Here is a 17,022-nt window from a genome sequence, read left to right as displayed (position 1 = left end):
CTCCCGGAGCAGACTCCGAGACATTTGTCAGGAAGACATATCTGGTGATTAGAAATGCACAAACGTCCTAGAGGATGAGCATCTACAAAATAAGAAGTAAATCTTGTCGAAAGTCCTGTATGTCGGTTAATCGCCGAAGAACATCTCGATCTCGCATTCCTTATAATTCCTGTCTACTAACCTCGGAAACTTACTTTGCCCTTGACTCCATCGACGATACAGACACCCACCCACTCTTCGATCGTGGCCATAATACCAAGAAAAGACTCCATCTGAGGTGAGTTCAGAATCCAACTGAGGCAAAAATCAAAATAATAGTTGCTATGACCGCGGCAGGGCTCGAACCTGCGACCTTCTCGGGATCTTGTGCACACAAATGTGAACGAGAAATCATGACCACTAGAACACACAGCCGGTGATTGAAGATTTCAGAAAATGTTGTGGGCTAAGAAGCGTCAGCAGGAAAAGACCCCACTCACCCCGCCAAACCACACCCCACCCATCATCACGATCCTCCTCGGACAACACTAGTCACCTCAATCAGCAATGACGCCCAACTCGAAGCCGACAAGACAGCCTTTCCGCGTTTTGGCGTTTAGCAAGACCTCTGGCTATCGACACGATTGCATCTCAGCTGCTGTCTCTGCCGTCAAGGCCCTGGGCGAGCGCACGGGACTTTTCACCGTCGATGCCAGCGAAGACGCTGAAGCCTCTATCAATCCTCGATCTCTAGCAACGTACGCGACCGTCGTGTTCCTTCACTGCACGGGAACGTTTCTCGATGTTGAACAACTCTCGGCTTTGAAAGGCCACGTGAACTCGGGCGGCGGATTCGTGGGGGTGCACGCCGCCGCCTCGGGATTGAGGGAGGATGAGTGGTACGGCAAGCTAGTCGGCGCGCATTTTGACCAGCATCCGCCGCCCGAGGAAGGCACCTGTGTCATTGAAGATCCGGAGCATTTCATAATGCGTGGTGGAGGCGGAAACCATCCGGCGGAGGCGTGCAACGATGTTCGGAAACAGTGGACGGACGAGTGGTACAATTTTCTGTCGCATCCCAGGGACAACGAGAACCTACACATTCTGGCTCGGGGCGACCCGACAAGCTTCAATGGCGGTTCCATGGGGAACGATCACCCGCTTGTGTGGTGTCAAGAGTTCGACGGTGGAAGATCGTTCTATACGGCCCTTGGCCACTATGAAGAGGCGTACGAGAACAAATGGTTTGTTGGACAGATTCTCAGGGCCATTGTCTGGACTGCTCGTCGTGGAAACGAAATGATCCCAAACGTATGAGTTCCTAGAAGTGAGACGAGGAGACGCGCTTGGCACTGTTGGTCATGAATCAGTAAACATTATAGGGCGCGGGTATCTAAAGTAGGAATCTAAAGACGAGGCAGAATCAGGGCACACACACTGTATGCAAACACGCGACTGACTAGCCCATCATCCCGTCGCCGGGCTCCCCGCTAAAACGGACCTCGATCCTGGACTCGAGAGATTCAGACCAGACGTCGGACTGAAAGTCTGGTATATGAAGCAGGATGCCCAGTTCCTGACTCGTGTACCAACTGGCCCGGTCCAGGTTGCCAGAGCCCAGTAAGAGAAATTCCCTGTCGACGAGCGTCATTTTCAAGTGCGACACGACCGGCTCCTCCGGATCCCGCACCGCCGTCGCCTGCAGGTTCGGGCGGTAGTAGTAGATGTCAAGGCGGCCTGGCCGTTGCAAATGTGACTCGGCGTCTACCGATCGTTTCCGGCTCCACTCTGCGCAGGTTTGGCCGTATCGCTTGACGAGCGATTGGAGGGTCCATTCCGTCGTTGTGCAAGCCGTGACGAGTTGTTCGATTAACATCATGTTCTTGCTTGTCCTGATACGGACGCTGACACCGCGACGAAGTGCCTCGAGGAGTGCATCGACGACCGCTCGACAAGTCAGGTTCGGCGTCACGATATCAATGTCGGTTCGGGCACAAGCGAACAAAGACAGCAGAGCCGCATTGAGAGGTGTGGTAGGAGCGGTAGTGCGCCGCCAGACAGGAACGAAGCGGAAGCCGGGGTACCAGTGATGAGATGAGGGTAAGATTAGAGTCGGACAGGGTGGGAGACTTGCGAGGCTAAGCCGTCGATACGCGGTCTCGTCGTCCGAAGGTGGACCGCGAGATGGAACAGTTCGGCCAGTGTCTTGATCGACTTGACCTAAGCCCTGGTTCGCCTCGCGACCACTGTCATCTTGGTCGTCGAGAATCTCTCGCGCGCCAGCGGCGGGCTCCCAGACATTGGTGTAGAACTTGACGAGTTGAGCAACGGCTGCACCCTCGAACCCAATACAGCCTTCGAACCACGTCTCCCAGCTTACGTTACAGCTGGGCATCCAAGCGCGCTGGCGGTCGACAATGACAAACTTTGGATGCATGACGCTGAAGGGCAAGAAAAATAGGCTCTTGACGGTGAGATCGATGCGGGCCGCCCTCAGGATGCTGTCTGAGGGCAATCCGAGCTTTGGCCACGCTGAGGTTGGGTACGCGTATCCGTCTCGCGACCACGGATGGAATATCTTCTGGAAGAAGCTACGCGACGAAAAACAGATGCGAACGCGTAATGGGGTGACGGCATCTTGGCCAGACGTTTCAATCGCTTCTCTGCGTCGCTCGGCAAGGAGTTCCAGGGTTTCTTTGATGGCACTCAAGGTATCGGACGGAGCCCAGAAGCACGTAACCAAAATCACCTCGTGTTTCGCAAGAAGTATGGCCGGGAGGAGAGCGTTTCTGTAGATGCTGGCGCCGTTGCCGACGGTGAGAGACTTGGGGCTACATGTTGTCACCAAGCTCTCGGGATGAGAAACGTGGTAGTTTGGGAAGTCGTTAAGCTGTTCCCCACGACTCGATTTCAGAGAGTGAATCCAATGGTCGAGAAAGGCCGAGGGAAAAGAGTGTGATGTCATTTCAGACCTAATGATTGGTGGTGAGGCTGAAGGTTGTTGTTTGTGGGCATCAGGGGTGCAGGTTCTAACTTCCGAGCTCTCGAATCCCATGCGACGTTGGACGGATGACTGATGATACGAGCAACTGGGCTGAAGGCGGAAATGTCGTCAGACCACTACAACGGAGGAGGTCCCTTCGTCAGCAAAAGTTATACAGTGCTGCCGCCTTTGTTGCAGGTATCCTGTCGCTGTAGGCTTCATAGGCTCGTAACAAACGTATGGCGATTTAAAAGACGCGGCTGTCAGTGGCGTGTTTGGGATGGTAGGCGCGCTAAGATGTGAGTGCTGCGATACGCCTGAGGTCAAATGGCATGGGCCTCCGTGGCCTCGTCATGGGGATTCGTTTATGCCACTCCGGAGTTTCCAACCATCAGCGCAGGGCAGATGGAACGGCGCGAAGAAGGGTTGGGCATGGTAGTCTCTACCGGACCACCGGCCTGATCCCAGCAGCAGTGGGCCGAAGTTGGCGGAAGATTGAGGCGCAGTCGCGGGAAGCTTCAGCGATGCAGCGACTCTCCCAGTGCGTGGTGACTGAGACGGTGAGACTGGCTTTGGCACTGGCACTGGGTCACTGCCCAGTGCCCACTGGCAGACAGACGGGAGCCCCATGTTGCTGCATTGTTTGGTGTCCCGTCGGTGACAGAGGCCGGGCGCTCATGGTAAGGTCGGGCTGGTAATTACGTTGGCACGCCGCACCTCTGGTGCTGCTTGAAAGTTGCGAGTTAAGGGATCTGCAGCGCTAATACGAGCTCAGAGAGCGACATGTCCCAGACAGACGATCCGCTAAGCGGCAATGCATGAGATAAAGCACCCCCAGAGTTCCAGTCGATGGCGAGCCCAGGGATCTATCGCCTGGAAACGATTGGGTGACGAGACTGAAACGGTCGCCATCAGAACGGATAAGTTAAAACGGAGAAAGCATCTCATTACCCATACAATCGACACGGTCTCAAAGTCGATCAACGAAAGACAAGGAGAACATAGTTGAGCAGTGAGCTATTTCGAGTACATGCTTCGTCACCGAGGCGTCTGATATCGGATCGGGATAGTTCGTGCATGTGGATGTGAACTGGTAGTAGGCTAGTAATGCTGTCCAACCATGGCTGTCCGTTAATGTATTGAGCTTCATCGGCAATGAGAATTGAAAGACGTTAAGTCGTCGAGGTCAGAAACACTGTGAGAGGCTGATTCGTCAAAACGCATAAAGCATATGGCTTGGGTTGTTGGCAATTTCGTCTACGACAGCCGGGACAGCCCGGGAATCACCCTCTTGAACAGCTGTCCAGCTTGTGTCAAGTGATCTAGGGCGAAAACAAAGTTTGGACAAGGCCCGGTGCAAATCAAAAGAAGACGTGGACGGATGGTCGGCGTAGGCGGTTTGAAGCAACATGGAAACGATGTCTTGGCTGGTGTCGGCCCCATCCTTCACATGAGGCAACGACGCTGAGCACGGCCGAATGATCCAATGCGGCGACACAAGCGCCAAGAGTAGAAAGAGAAGGGCAGCTTGTCCGGGCCATGCACTTGTTGTCATCGACTTCGTCTTGGGAGCGTTGTCCTTCCATTCGTGAGACCACAGAGCCGCATTCGCACGGGGATGACCAACGGCCAGAGTGTGGGGTTCGGCTTGTACTCCGTGGTAACTTCGTGATGTAGTGTACATCTGCCGAGCAGAATGCGACGTGTCGAGAGTCCGCTTGTTGCTAGTTGCGTGGGCTAGCCTCCGTAGAATGGCCTGGGCCACTGGCGGCGGCTGGGACAACTTCACCATCTTCTGAAGCCTACTTCTTGCTGGTCACGCGGTGGCAAGAAATGATGGCCGCTTTCTATTATGGGAGTGTAGCAGAAAAACCGGCCATCATATTTTACCACCGCGTACTGGTGTAATTACCTACCTACCCGCTAGAGTCGATCACGTGACATCGAGTTATCCTCAAGCAGTCAATATGCATCTTTTTTCGCCGTCTGGAATATCCGTATGGATGAGTCGAATGATGCCACTCCGCCCTGTGCATAAAGTCGTATCGAGCAAGGTAATTTGATGTGAGGCCAGTGTCAACCTCCCGAGAGTGACACAAGGCATACACATGGTTGAGAGCTTGGAGGAACTGTTGAGCGAGTGTGTAGCGGGATAGTATCGGATACGAGAGCTGGCTTTTCAAGTTCCCGCCGCAATGCGTACTGCCTTACGTTGAATTACAGTCGCGATGGTGAGCCGGAGTCAGGTCCTCTCCAGCTTGACCTGGGAGGCTCGGGAATTGGCTGGTCTGCCGATTGCAAACTTCCATCTCGTGTGTCCCAAGTCACCATCACTTGTGACCTTTTGACTATGTTGGGCAAAATAATACGGACACGGCGAAAGCAGAAGCCATGGGGGGGAAAAAAAGGAAGCTGAGCCCAGACGAGACCTCCGATGTGTCCGCTTGTTTGCCAGTTGGACCCTCAGAGTAGCGCTGCAGAAGACAGTGGATCTCTGAGGGAGGAACAGGAGACTGGTGTGGTCCCACCCAATCCCCAACGACCCGTCACGCCCGTCTCGATTTAGCACAGCCTTTGCTCCGTGTGGGTGGTGGCACGGTGTGTGGATGAGATCTTGGTCGTGTTCCTGGATCCCAGCTCCCTGATGGTGTGGACTGCGGGACATCTTGAGACTGACTGGCTGACAGGTCACTGGTCTCAAACTGTAGGGGAGAAAGAGCGACAAGCGGGGCGAATGATTGGACGGACGCAACAAACGGCGCAAAAGAAAAGCCAGCGCTGGGGTTGGCCAGCATTTTTGACGGAAGAGCGCGGGAAGCACGTAGATAGCGCATGATTTGTATGAGTGGTGTTGAATCGACGTGTCCCGCGACATGATGCCGAAAATGTGGTCGACACGGCAGCCCATCAAAGACCGGAAGAGACCCCAATTGTAACGGCAAGTGTGTGAGACTGTGAGGAGTGATGCCGGCCCACGAGGGACGGATATGTGGGCTCTGGAGAAAAGTCTGGAGAAACCAAACATGTCGGGAAACGGCAAAGGCGTTTTTTTTGTCCATGTCATTGGCCCGACGGCTTGGTCTCGACTGGCATCGACCCAGGCTTGAAGCAGGAATAGAAAAAAGGGCGGCTTGGACGGTTATAATTCGTTGGCGTTATTCCTGAGGCACTCCGGGGAGGCTTCCGAGGTCGACGTTCTGACTGTGCAGATAGGTAGGTAGTCGGTTGCAGCAGGCTCGATGGAATAGTTGACGAATATTCAATGACAATCGTCGCCTGAAACGTCGAATGGGTGGTGTGACTGGGTTCATCTGGCAATATGGGCGCTTCCTTAGGTGGCTGATGAGGGGACGGAAAAATTCATCAGATAGGAAATCTCGCAGGGAATATTGCATCTTGCATCTTGGTTTACAAGTGCGAGTCGTTGAGAAACAATCTCAGAGACGGGAGTGGCAAGATGCCGCCGGATCGAGGCACGTGGCTTGCCCGGTCCAGGCCCTTTTGCTCCCGTCCTGCCTCGTACTTAGTTACAATGAATCGTTCTTGCCTGCCCCGATAAGGTACTGTGATGTTGTCTCGGGAAGCAATTGGGCTGAGCTGACCGGCAGGAAGGACGATAACGTAAAAGAACCGTGCCTGCCTCTAGCCTGTCTACCTGGCTGATCATGCTCTTTTACAGGTTGTCCAGAGTTGATAGTGAGGTAAGTACCTTCCACATTTCCCTACGTTGAGGAAGGGGCTTGCCCGTACCTTATGTGCTGTACATATCTTTTCGAATGTCCGGCTCTGTTGATACATATGTAGAGGAAGGTCAGCACGTAAAGGTAAGCACGGTACCTACCTTGGTAGTTGCTAGCCGCTCCTCCCTCGGATTTGATGCCTCCACTGGCCAAGTTGCTGGAAGTGACACGCAATTCGAGACCTCCCCACATTGGGCCCCCCTTGACTCCCTTCATATCAATTCAATGGCCTCGGAGTCTGGGACATAGGTTGGAAGGACTATTACGGAGCAGAAAGATACTTGGCTGCACCGTCAAAAGAGTTAGACTGTCATAACTATCTATACGGGTAAATCATAATTGCCTCCACCACCTCGTGCAGCACTGCAGCCGGCTGCAATCGCTCTCTCCGCCAAGTTCCATTGCTAGGGTGCAACGGGAATGGGATTGGGACAGATTGGTACAGAACTGCAGATTCGACGTTGTGGGTTGCAGGTGCCAACCGGCCTGGCGGTGGCCAACGCCATCTCCAAGTCTCCAACAGCCAACAAACCGCTGAGAAAACCTGCAAGCCTGTGGTTCGAAGACGGGGTGTGCATTAGTGAATGCACCTGCCACGATCCAGGCCCTGCTCTACCTTACCTTAGGTACTCGACTGCTCGTGCTACCTTACCTTACCTTGTTCTGTCCCAATCCAGCAAGGCTGTTGCAGAAGTGAGAAAACACTCTGGATACCTCGAGTGCGCGATTCCCGATGTCAAGATTGCTTTACTCGGGCCAAGTCATTGTCTTCTTCTACACGGTTGGTGAACCATTGTCAAAAGGCACTTACATCTCAAAAGCACGTTTCCTTGGATGCAAAAGTTTCGTGTCTACTTTAGCCTTCCCAACCTGAAGTGGTTGTGCCATGGCCTGGTTACTCTGGAAGGTACGTATGGACGATACCCCGCCTCCAATCTCTTTCCATTCTCGAACCTGAGATAGTGGGGCCACTTCCCACCCGACCCCCTCGCCCCTCGGCGGTTGAGTAGGTGTGGTCCCTTCCTTTTCCATTTTCTAGTCCACCCTTACAACCATGACCCCTAGCACCTCAGTTTACCATGTTCTTCCGTGTCCCAGATTCCCAGTCGCAAGGAACGTACGGAGCATGCATGGCTGAATGGGAAAGGGACTGAACAACTGGGAAACGAAAAATTGGTATACTGATACATAGTTGATAGTCGTGGCAATGTGCTATTTCCCTGTGCGAATCAGGAAGAAAAAGAAATGGTGCACTTGGGTGCTAGCTTAGGCATGGCACGGGAAAGAAGGGGGCCTCAACATACTGTACTTAGGTAGGCACTATGGCCTGAAATAACCACTTCCGTTGTTTATGGAAGCCTCAAATTTCAAAGGTACCTGTACAGAACAAAACTGAGGTACGTTGCCAAAACTCTGAATGAACATACGGACGTGTCCCTTGTACCTGTGGTTGAAGGTTGAACACCGACCTTGCCGTGACGTCCAGTCTCGTGCTCTCCGCTCTTGACACGCCAGTGGTCCCTTTCTTCCCTGTGTGCCTGTGCCCTCCTGCCTTCCCCCAAGCTTTCCAGACCTTCCCTTCGCTCCCGGGGAGTGACACCCGACCACCCCACTCGATACGTACCTGCATGCCTTAGCTCACGCCTTAGCTCGCCTCCCAAACCCACCTCCCGCAACAGAAGTTCAGAACAGCAAGACCACCTCACTAAAACCGCCCACTACACACATAGTCACACGAAGGTGCCGTGTCACTCCACCAGAGCATTGAGACACACATCAGGACAGTTACGGATTTCCTGCCACGGATACCTTACCTTACCTCGACCTGCTCCTGCCTCTGAATCTAAGGTACACAGTATTCCTGCCAGTCTGCCAATTAACCTTTGCTGCATAGCCCGCACCTGCCTCTCAGTTGTCGTCGAGTTGGCCTACGTGTGTGAGGTACAAACTGAACTGTGACCACCGCCAGTACCCAAGGCAGGTCCATGGAACGGTGAATTACCCCGTACATCAAACCGTACGGAGACTATTGATCCATACATACATCAATTCCACCGTTAGGTTCCTCCTCCAGGTCCTCGTCCCGTTTTGTGAAATCATCTTCTTCTGCCATACTCCGTGCCTACCTACCTTATCCCTCCACCAGTATCCGTACGATTACAGCTCCCTCCACACACCCCCCTTACCACCCCTTCCACGGTCCTCCTTCTTCACCTGCTTCTTCCGCTTGACGGCACATCTCTCCATCCCTGCTCCTTGCATTATCGACCGTGTGTGATATCTTTTTGCCACTGCTCTCTTTCCATCTCTCTCTCTCTCTCTCTTTACATCTGCTCCCAAGACCTCGTCTTGCGCTCACGTTCTCAAACCAGCCCATCTTCCGTCTTTCGTCATCCACCACTCACTCGCTCGCTCGCTCAACACATCTCCCTCCTGAACGGTTCTCGCAACGACTTCTGCTAACTTCTCCCATTCGTCATCTTTTCTCTACACCAACCCGTTGAATGCTGGCATCGACCGAACCTACCTTCAACTTGTCACCCTAATCACCCCGTCGACCGTCGAGTATCCTATTCCCTCCTTCGATCGACACCTTCCACTCTCGCAGAGCTTTCCGACAGTTCTTCCCAGCGCACCATATCGTTATCGCCAACATGAACTTCACCAAGAAATTCGACCGCGCCTTCCAATGGGCCGGCGAAAAGATGGGATCCGAGTCCAAGACTGGACAGACGGACGAATTCAAAAACCTGGAAATGGAGATGCAATTGCGATACGACGGTATGCCGGGCCTGTTCAATTACAGCCGCTTGTACTCAACCAGGTATTAATATTGTTTTGCGCTAGGAATGGAGCGACTTCAAAAATCCACAAACACCTATGTCAAATGGGTTGCCCGTCGTGGTGAGGCCTTCGACGACAAGGAGAAGGGCCTTCCAATCGCTTTTGTTGGGCGCATGATGATTTCCCACGGCGAGGAATTCGAGCCAGACTCCGAATTTGGAGCGTGTCTGCTCTGTGAGTTGATCAATCTCGCATACTATGCGCTATTATGCGAAGCATTGCTAATCATGCAATCCACAGCTCTTGGTCGAACCAACGAACGCCTTGCTGGTATCCAGGAAAGCTATGCCTCAGAAGTTACCGATAACTGGCTTGTCTCGGTCGAAAGATCTTTGGCAATGATGAAAGAGTACCAGGTACGTACCGACGTCATGGCTCGTCCATACGTGGTTTCAGCCCATCCCATCTGACACACTCTCCGCCAGGCCGCACGGAAGAAGCTCGAGTCGCGCCGATTGGCCTACGATGCAGCAATCAGCAAAATGCAAAAGACGAAGCGCGAAGATTTCCGCCTCGAGGAAGAGCTCCGTACTGCCCGCGCAAAGTATGAAGAAGCTGGTGAGGACGTCATGCGACGCATGTCCGATATCAAGGATGCAGAGACGGACAATGTTCGCGACCTGACTGGCTTGCTCGACGCCGAGTTGAACTACCACGATCGCTGCGCCGAAGAGCTTCGCCGCCTGCGTCAGAATTGGGCGGGCGGTAATGCGCCTCCCTCGCCAACCGATCGCCGTTATGGGAACGGCGGTCGCGGGCGGTCCAACACGGCCCGCTCGTTCAACGACTATTCGGCGCGCAACAACCACGTTGAGGAGGAACCAGAACCGATGCCCGTCCGCATGCCCATCCGCTCCCAACGATCAGAGGTCAAATTTGGCGCGTCGGCCGACACAACCCCGAGGCCGTCTATTAGTAGGTCTCAGACGTTCCAAGGGCCAGCTGCGACCGATCGACGATCCATGGCTGCTACCCCGCCAGTGCCTGCCGTTTCTCATATTGGATCTTTGCGTGGGAATCTGAGGCCTACCGGTAGACCGATGGCTAGCGATGTGTTTGCCGACGATGAGCACATGACAGTAAGCGGTAGCGGCAGCCCGGAATGGAATGATCGCAGTGCCAGCCCGGCCACCAGCATGGGAAGCAGCTTGACTCGAAGCACAAGCAACCTGCAAGCCAAGAAAGCACCTCCACCTCCTCCCCCGAGCCGAGCCAAGAAGCCGGCGCCCCCGGTCCCCGCTAAGCGGGAGGTTGGGTACTAGATATACACCGCTTTTTGAGATTCTTCTGTCGAAGACGGCAGTGGGCGGGCGTAGCGATGTGCGATATTTGTTGTTTCGGGTCTCATTGCATCAATAGACTGTTCATTCCGTGACGGGTTATAGGGGCTCCCGACAGGAGCAGGGCGTTTGGGCGTGTTTATATCCGTGGGCTGGATCCGCAACTGTTGGTTCCCTCATCGCATAGCTTCTGACAAGAAGAATGTATTGATTAGAGATGACCGGGTTCGATTCTCCAGATACTGAGTAAGCATGGATTCTGTTTCCCTGGCTTTTGGTCACCAAGATTGCCAAAGTTTGCGTCATGAGTGAGTGACCTTTGCTCAGAGTCTTTCAGCATGACTTGCCACATGAGGCAGTATCTAAAAGCCTAATTTTGAGTACCACAGTCATAGAACAATAATTCAACGTGACTATGCAACGGCTTAGAGGATCAGAACTGAATATTCGAAGTAGGCGGCGGTGACTCCCCAAGGCAAGACTGGACTGTGAAATCTACGAAGACATACTGAAGCGGCCACGGATCGGTTGCTCACGGTGTCCAAATCCGCTTTGTGGGTAATTATCCCAGTGGATACCTACCCACCTACTTCCTATGCTTGCCTTCTTCAAAGTTCAGGTAGGTTATTTCACGATATTGGGGCGTGAGGTGCTACCTTAGGTAGCTACCTTGCCTTCCAGGTTACCAGCCACGTTATGCCCCGCATCGAGAGGAAGGACTGAGCCACATCACGTGGGCTGGCTGTGGCCCGAGCTGTCTTGTGCCTGAGCCGGTTCCATGTGCCCGCCTGAGGTGGTGGGGCTGCTCAGCTTATCGGCCAGCATCGGTAAGGTCGCTGGGCTTTCTTCCATTCCGTTCTAAGGCAGACAGGCTCTCTTTCCCACGGGTTGACCTGGGGGTTCTGAAGTTGAATCAATCAACCAACTCTCCCCCCTCGGTTGAATGGAAAAGGACAAGAGCTCCCCTCGAAAACCCGTCTGTGTGGCCATCGCTCCGTCCGCATCGCACCAACATACACCTCGTTCATCTCGCGACCACAGTTGAAAGTTCTCTCAATCGATTGCTCACAACCTGCCAGCTTGCCGCGATGGCAACCGAAGATGCGCGATACCGACTTTCGACACAGTATCGACTGTGGTCTTTCTCCCCGTCCAAATTAGCGGAATTGCGAGAACAGACTAATTCTCTGGCGAAGACAAATATTACGAGTCGCCTTGTGGAAACGAAACGCGTGGACCTCGATGCGGCCGAGTCGATGCCAGAGTTCTTGACACCTCCTGAGGAGACACAACTGCTCAAGTTCTTCACCGTGGAGTTGATTCGCGCTGCAGACTTCTGCGGACTCCCGACAGAGGTCAGAGCGACTGCGACCGTTTTCCTCCGTCGATTCTATGTCACCAACTCCATCATGACATACCCGCCTCAGGATATCCTCAAGACCTGTCTGTTCTTCGGAAGCAAGGCTGAGGGACTGTACACCCGCCTGGCTAAGCTGGCTGATAAATTCCCCAACACGACTGAGGAGGAGATTCTGGCAGGGGAGTTCTTGCTGTGCCAAGGGGTTCGATTTGCCTTCGACGTCAGGCACCCGTTCCGCGCGTTGGAAGGAGCGATTCTGGAACTTCGGCGTCATGCCGACCTCGAGGTATGTTGCGAATCTCGCGTACGAACGCTGCAATTTTGCGCACTCTTCTGACGAAACGTATAGAAAAACCGAATCGATGCCGCTCATTTCCGTGCCCGCGCTTTCCTCAAGTTTAGCTCTCTCGTCACAGACGCGTATTTTCACTACACCCCGAGCCAGATCATGCTTGCCGCGCTTTCTTTAGCTGATCGAGGTCTGGCCGAGACTCTTGTCCAAAGCGCCTTCGGACCCGCTCAAAACGGCACCTCGAACGAAGGCGAGAAAGACCTCGCTCGACACGACATACGGGATAAGGTCATGGGAACCATCGAGGCGTGTAGGGAGCTGCTAGCGACCGAGCCGCCCGAGAGATTGGACGAGTATTGGGGAACTGTACGTTGAGTTCAAAAGTCGCCCTGCTTGGATCGCGGCGAGACTGACAATGGAACAGGTCGAGGCGACGAAGGTGATCAAACCTCTGATACGAAAGCTGAAAAGGTGCAGAGACCCCGACCGCGCAGATCTTGTGGCCCTACAAAAGGCTAGACGAGAGTTGGCCTCGCAGAAAGAGACGCGGATACCGAAAGCTGAAGGTGACGGGTCTGTTTTCGGCGGTAATGGCGGAGGACTCGGCGGAAACGAGGCGCGGGATGCCAAGCGACGAAAGGTTACGGAAGGCGACGACGTATTTGGCCCAGCACTGGGTTAAGTCTAGAGCACCCCATTGTTGCTTTCCTGCGTTGGATGGCATCATTTGCTTTCACAAACTAGAATTCGGGCGCAACTACAAATGCACATGGCGCAGAGGTGTTGGAAGTGCACGCGAAGCCTCGCCAAGCTTGCGAAGGATGGCGGGAGAGACTGACTGTCCCGATTCGGCTTTACGAAGAGATACCCAATACCTATTTTCCTCCACGACACCTCGCGCTTCTTCCGATGGTGAACCACAACACGGCGATGCCCAGACTTGACAAATTTCCGGACTCGAAACGCGCCAGCATGCGCCCCTCGCTTGCAACTTGATGGACAGTCGGGGAACAATCACCGAGAAGTGGTTCATCTAGACACCAGCGGAGGCCTCAACGGGTTCAACTCTATTGCACTCAGCATAACTGGACAAGGGCACAACTGGAGAAAGTGCAACTGCCAAGCAACGGTTCGCAGGGAGAGGAATGCGCCATTGGCTCACTTTATGGAATAAGCGCCAAAATTGCGATCTGTCAAGTGAATCGATGACGCACCGTTTTCATGATACTATCGTCAATGGCCATAACGCAATGTGATGGAGTCGGCACAGCCGGCCTTTAGAGCTCTTGGGTTCCAAGGAGCTTCCCCCGTGTCCGCTTGCTTGGCCACGCTTTCACCATGGCACTAAGCCAATCGCGGATACGTGTCTCGATGGATTTGGGGTCTAACCGGAACACCTCGCCAACACCTGGCACACACCATGGAGACGAGACAGTACTTAGGGCGAATCCAAGGGGAAAATGGGAATGGCCCGACTGGCCCTGCATTGGGGGTCGATTATCCTTCTGGGTATTGCGGGGAAAGCGGCTGCAATGCTACACGAACCTGAACATCTCTTCCCCTTCTCATTCGAGTTTTGTCTCGTCTTGACGACACTGTAGTAGCTTGGTATCGTCGATGAAAAGATGTCGCTTACTGATCCCAGTTTAGATTCAATGGCATATTATGGTCACAATAACCCAAAGCACAAGACGAGCAAAAGAGCGATGCCCTTGAGCATCTATGGGCTCGGTTTCGCGCGGTTCTTACGGATACAATCTGCGTTTAAAGGTAGTTATGACTAAGAACAAGGATTGCCATGTTGTCAGCCCACCGGCACGCATGCCAAGCAGGAATACCATCCAGCGTTGCACACCTCGTTGTTCGGCGCCATCGGAGTCTCTCCCGTCTTCAATGGCGCTAAGCGGTCTATCCTGACGACATCGACTTTTTTCTGTATTCCCCCTCACCCAAGCTGCGGCAGTCGGGCGCAGGCTTACGCAACTTCCAAGACACGACATGCTGTCAATGGCGTCCTAGACTCGAATACCCCAAGTTTCTCGCAACCAGGCGGTTCCCTGGCATTCCGCATTGTCTAGTTAGCTTCGTGAAATCAGTCGGCAGAATGCTAAACTGACCGCAACGGGACTCGGAATCGCATGTTCGGACGGGAATTGCCTCTCGATCACCATCACGGGGTTCGTATAGCTCAAGCACAGCTAGCAGTCTAGGACTGCAGCTGCTTATCGATGGCTCTTGAAAGGCCTTTGGACTTGTATGCAAGACAACGAAGGGACTGGCGCACTTCCCATGAGCTGGTACGCGAGCTGGCCAAAGTTGACCATTGCCTTGCCTGGCTGCCATGGTGTCGGGCCTCGATCATTGCTGGGCCAGTGCAAGTCCCCCCTTGGCGTATACGCCGGCCAAAGGCGACTTCACGATCGACTTGGCACCCGGCTGGCGATCCTGTTGAACATGTCATTGGTCCTCCGCCAGCGTCGTGCTCTTTTGTGAGCTAAGGAGGCTTCTCCACCCCCTGGTCTGCGTGTCTGCCCCGGCCCAGTCCAAAGTCCCAGTCCCTGCCGCGGTCGTGATGTCGACCAAGACCCTTGTCTGGGGACAAGAAGCCCGGCAGGCCTCCTAGTTTCTTCACCCAGCCTGGGCAACAAGCTTGATTCGGCTCGATCTGGTAACCCACGACGACGCGATTGGTTTGATCACTCTTGGGCTGAGCTCACCAAGGTGTTTGGCATGATTCGTGCAAACTCCCGACGGGGAACCTTCACATTACTTTAAATGCTGCCACCTCCACGGCCATATTTGTGTACCACGATTCCGAGCAGCTCGAATTATTTGTAGCCTTGATACCCAATCCATTTGACCCAGCAGCACCAGTTCCCTGTACGCCAAACAGTCACCATGCAGGTCAAGAATCTTCTCCCTCTGGCTTTAGCCAGCGCTGTGCTCGCCCAGAGCCAACAAAGCTTGACGGCTGCTCTAGCTTCTCAGAACTCTAGCTTGTCGTCTCTCACAGGTAGGCGATCCATCTCCCCATCACCAGTCTTACACGAAATTGGCCCTCTAACGTCTCACAGCACTTCTCGGCACCCAGCCGGCTCTGGTCGAAGCCCTTTCCCAAGCACAAAACATCACCATCCTGGCACCTAGCAATGCCGCCCTCGAGGCATTTCTTGCAAGCCCTGGTGCCCAAGGTGCTGCGACTAACCCCGGCCTCGTCGCCGCGATTCTTCAGTACCACGTCCTGAACGGCACCTACTACGCCTCCCAGTTCACCGAAGAGCCGCAGTTCATCCCCACCCTGCTCTCTAACGAGACTTACACCAACATCACTGGCGGTCAGCGCGTTCAGGCCCAGACTGTTGGGGGCAACGTCACATTTTACTCTGCCTTGAGAGAAACTCGACCGTCACGGCCGGCAATGTCAACTTCACCGCTGGTACCATCCACATCATCGACAAGGTCTTGAGCGTTCCCCAGCCGATTCCCGACACCCTTCGCGCTGCCAACCTCACTGCTGCTTTGGGTGCTGTCCAGGCTGCAAACGTTGGCCCTACTCTTGCCGCCGCAAAGGACCTGACAATCTTCATCCCCAACAACGAGGCCTTCCGCTCCATTGGCAACCTCACCGCCAATCTGACCGCCGCGCTGCCCAGCATTCTTCAGTACCACGTCGTCGCCGGCGCCGTTTTGTACAGCCCCGACATCACCAACACTTCATTGACCACTCTCAATGGCGGAAACGTCACCATCCGTGTGATCAACGAGACCGTCTACGTCAACGAGGCCGAGGTTCTCATCCCCAACGTCCTTGTTGCCAACGGCGTCGTTCACGTCATCGACAAGTAAGTCGTGCAAATGAAGCTGTCTCGTATCAATCTCACTGACTATTCTCAGCGTCTTGAACCCCAACAACACTTCTGTGGAGCCCGATACCACCGCTTCCACCCGCGCGCCCGCATACACTGGCGCTGGCACCGCTACCGATGGCAGCAACCCTTTCACCAGCGGCATCACCGGCCCAACCTCAACTGCCCCGCTTGCCACTGAGACTGGTGCCAATAACGGTGGTGGTGTCCGCACCACCTCCTCCAGCACTCAGGCCGGCCCCATGCGCACTGCTGCTGTTGGCGCCGCTGCTCTCTTCGGTGGTATGGCTGCTTACATGAACATTTAAATGTATCTACTGTATGACAAAAGTGAAGGAAACGGAAAAGAAAGAGGGAGCGTTGTGGAGAGCTTTTGATACGGTTGGAGGAGAAGCTGTAGCCCAGTACTGCAAGTTGATATCAATGGGTGATAGCCCATGTTCGTTCATTTGATCAACTATACCCCAAAGGTTACGATGAAGGGTTGTGGGTGCCAAACTGGTGGAGGATTGTAATATGCGACGTAGACGACAGTTAATTCACTTCAATAAGCTATATTTTGGATGAATTATCTGGTTTCGAATAGGAACACAGAAAAGAACATGTATGTAAGCTTCATCTACATCCAATTTCGTCGGCACGCCCTTTGCGGGAGATCTCTATGAATTTCAACAGCGG

The 17,022-nt window shown here is 53.9% G+C and overlaps 5 protein-coding genes and 1 non-coding gene across 6 annotated transcripts; 4 read left to right on the top strand and 2 right to left on the bottom strand.

Moving 5' to 3' along the window:
- Positions 1-324: 324 nt before the first annotated feature.
- On the bottom strand, positions 325-414 carry N0V96_009773. The gene has a single exon. It is a non-coding gene; the product is annotated as a tRNA-Val (tRNA).
- Positions 415-546: 132 nt separating this feature from the next.
- On the top strand, positions 547-1,296 carry N0V96_009772 (uncharacterized protein; the record flags this gene model as incomplete). Its single annotated transcript, XM_053197841.1, has 1 exon — positions 547-1,296. The coding sequence occupies one exon, from the start codon at positions 547-549 to the stop codon at positions 1,294-1,296; it is 750 nt and encodes a 249-aa protein (XP_053044772.1).
- A 142-nt stretch (positions 1,297-1,438) lies between these two features.
- Positions 1,439-2,944, bottom strand: N0V96_009771 (uncharacterized protein; the record flags this gene model as incomplete). The annotated part of the gene is made up of 1 exon (XM_053197842.1): positions 1,439-2,944. The coding sequence occupies one exon, from the start codon at positions 2,942-2,944 to the stop codon at positions 1,439-1,441; it is 1,506 nt and encodes a 501-aa protein (XP_053044773.1).
- A 6,412-nt stretch (positions 2,945-9,356) lies between these two features.
- N0V96_009770 (uncharacterized protein) lies at positions 9,357-10,808 on the top strand (the record flags this gene model as incomplete). The annotated part of the gene is made up of 4 exons (XM_053197843.1): positions 9,357-9,483; positions 9,550-9,720; positions 9,787-9,902; positions 9,972-10,808. The coding sequence occupies 4 exons, from the start codon at positions 9,357-9,359 to the stop codon at positions 10,806-10,808; spliced, it is 1,251 nt and encodes a 416-aa protein (XP_053044774.1).
- A 1,106-nt stretch (positions 10,809-11,914) lies between these two features.
- N0V96_009769 (uncharacterized protein) lies at positions 11,915-13,160 on the top strand (the record flags this gene model as incomplete). The annotated part of the gene is made up of 3 exons (XM_053197844.1): positions 11,915-12,472; positions 12,536-12,844; positions 12,903-13,160. The coding sequence occupies 3 exons, from the start codon at positions 11,915-11,917 to the stop codon at positions 13,158-13,160; spliced, it is 1,125 nt and encodes a 374-aa protein (XP_053044775.1).
- Positions 13,161-15,376: 2,216 nt separating this feature from the next.
- On the top strand, positions 15,377-16,652 carry N0V96_009768 (uncharacterized protein; the record flags this gene model as incomplete). The annotated part of the gene is made up of 4 exons (XM_065758745.1): positions 15,377-15,491; positions 15,553-15,848; positions 15,872-16,320; positions 16,373-16,652. The coding sequence occupies 4 exons, from the start codon at positions 15,377-15,379 to the stop codon at positions 16,650-16,652; spliced, it is 1,140 nt and encodes a 379-aa protein (XP_065612512.1).
- Positions 16,653-17,022: the final 370 nt, after the last annotated feature.

The sequence above is a fragment of the Colletotrichum fioriniae genome (genome assembly GCF_027942845.1).
Source record: "Colletotrichum fioriniae strain IMI 355084 chromosome Unknown scaffold_13, whole genome shotgun sequence".
Taxonomy (NCBI): domain Eukaryota; kingdom Fungi; phylum Ascomycota; class Sordariomycetes; order Glomerellales; family Glomerellaceae; genus Colletotrichum; species Colletotrichum fioriniae.
This window is presented reverse-complemented; position numbering and strand designations above follow the sequence as displayed.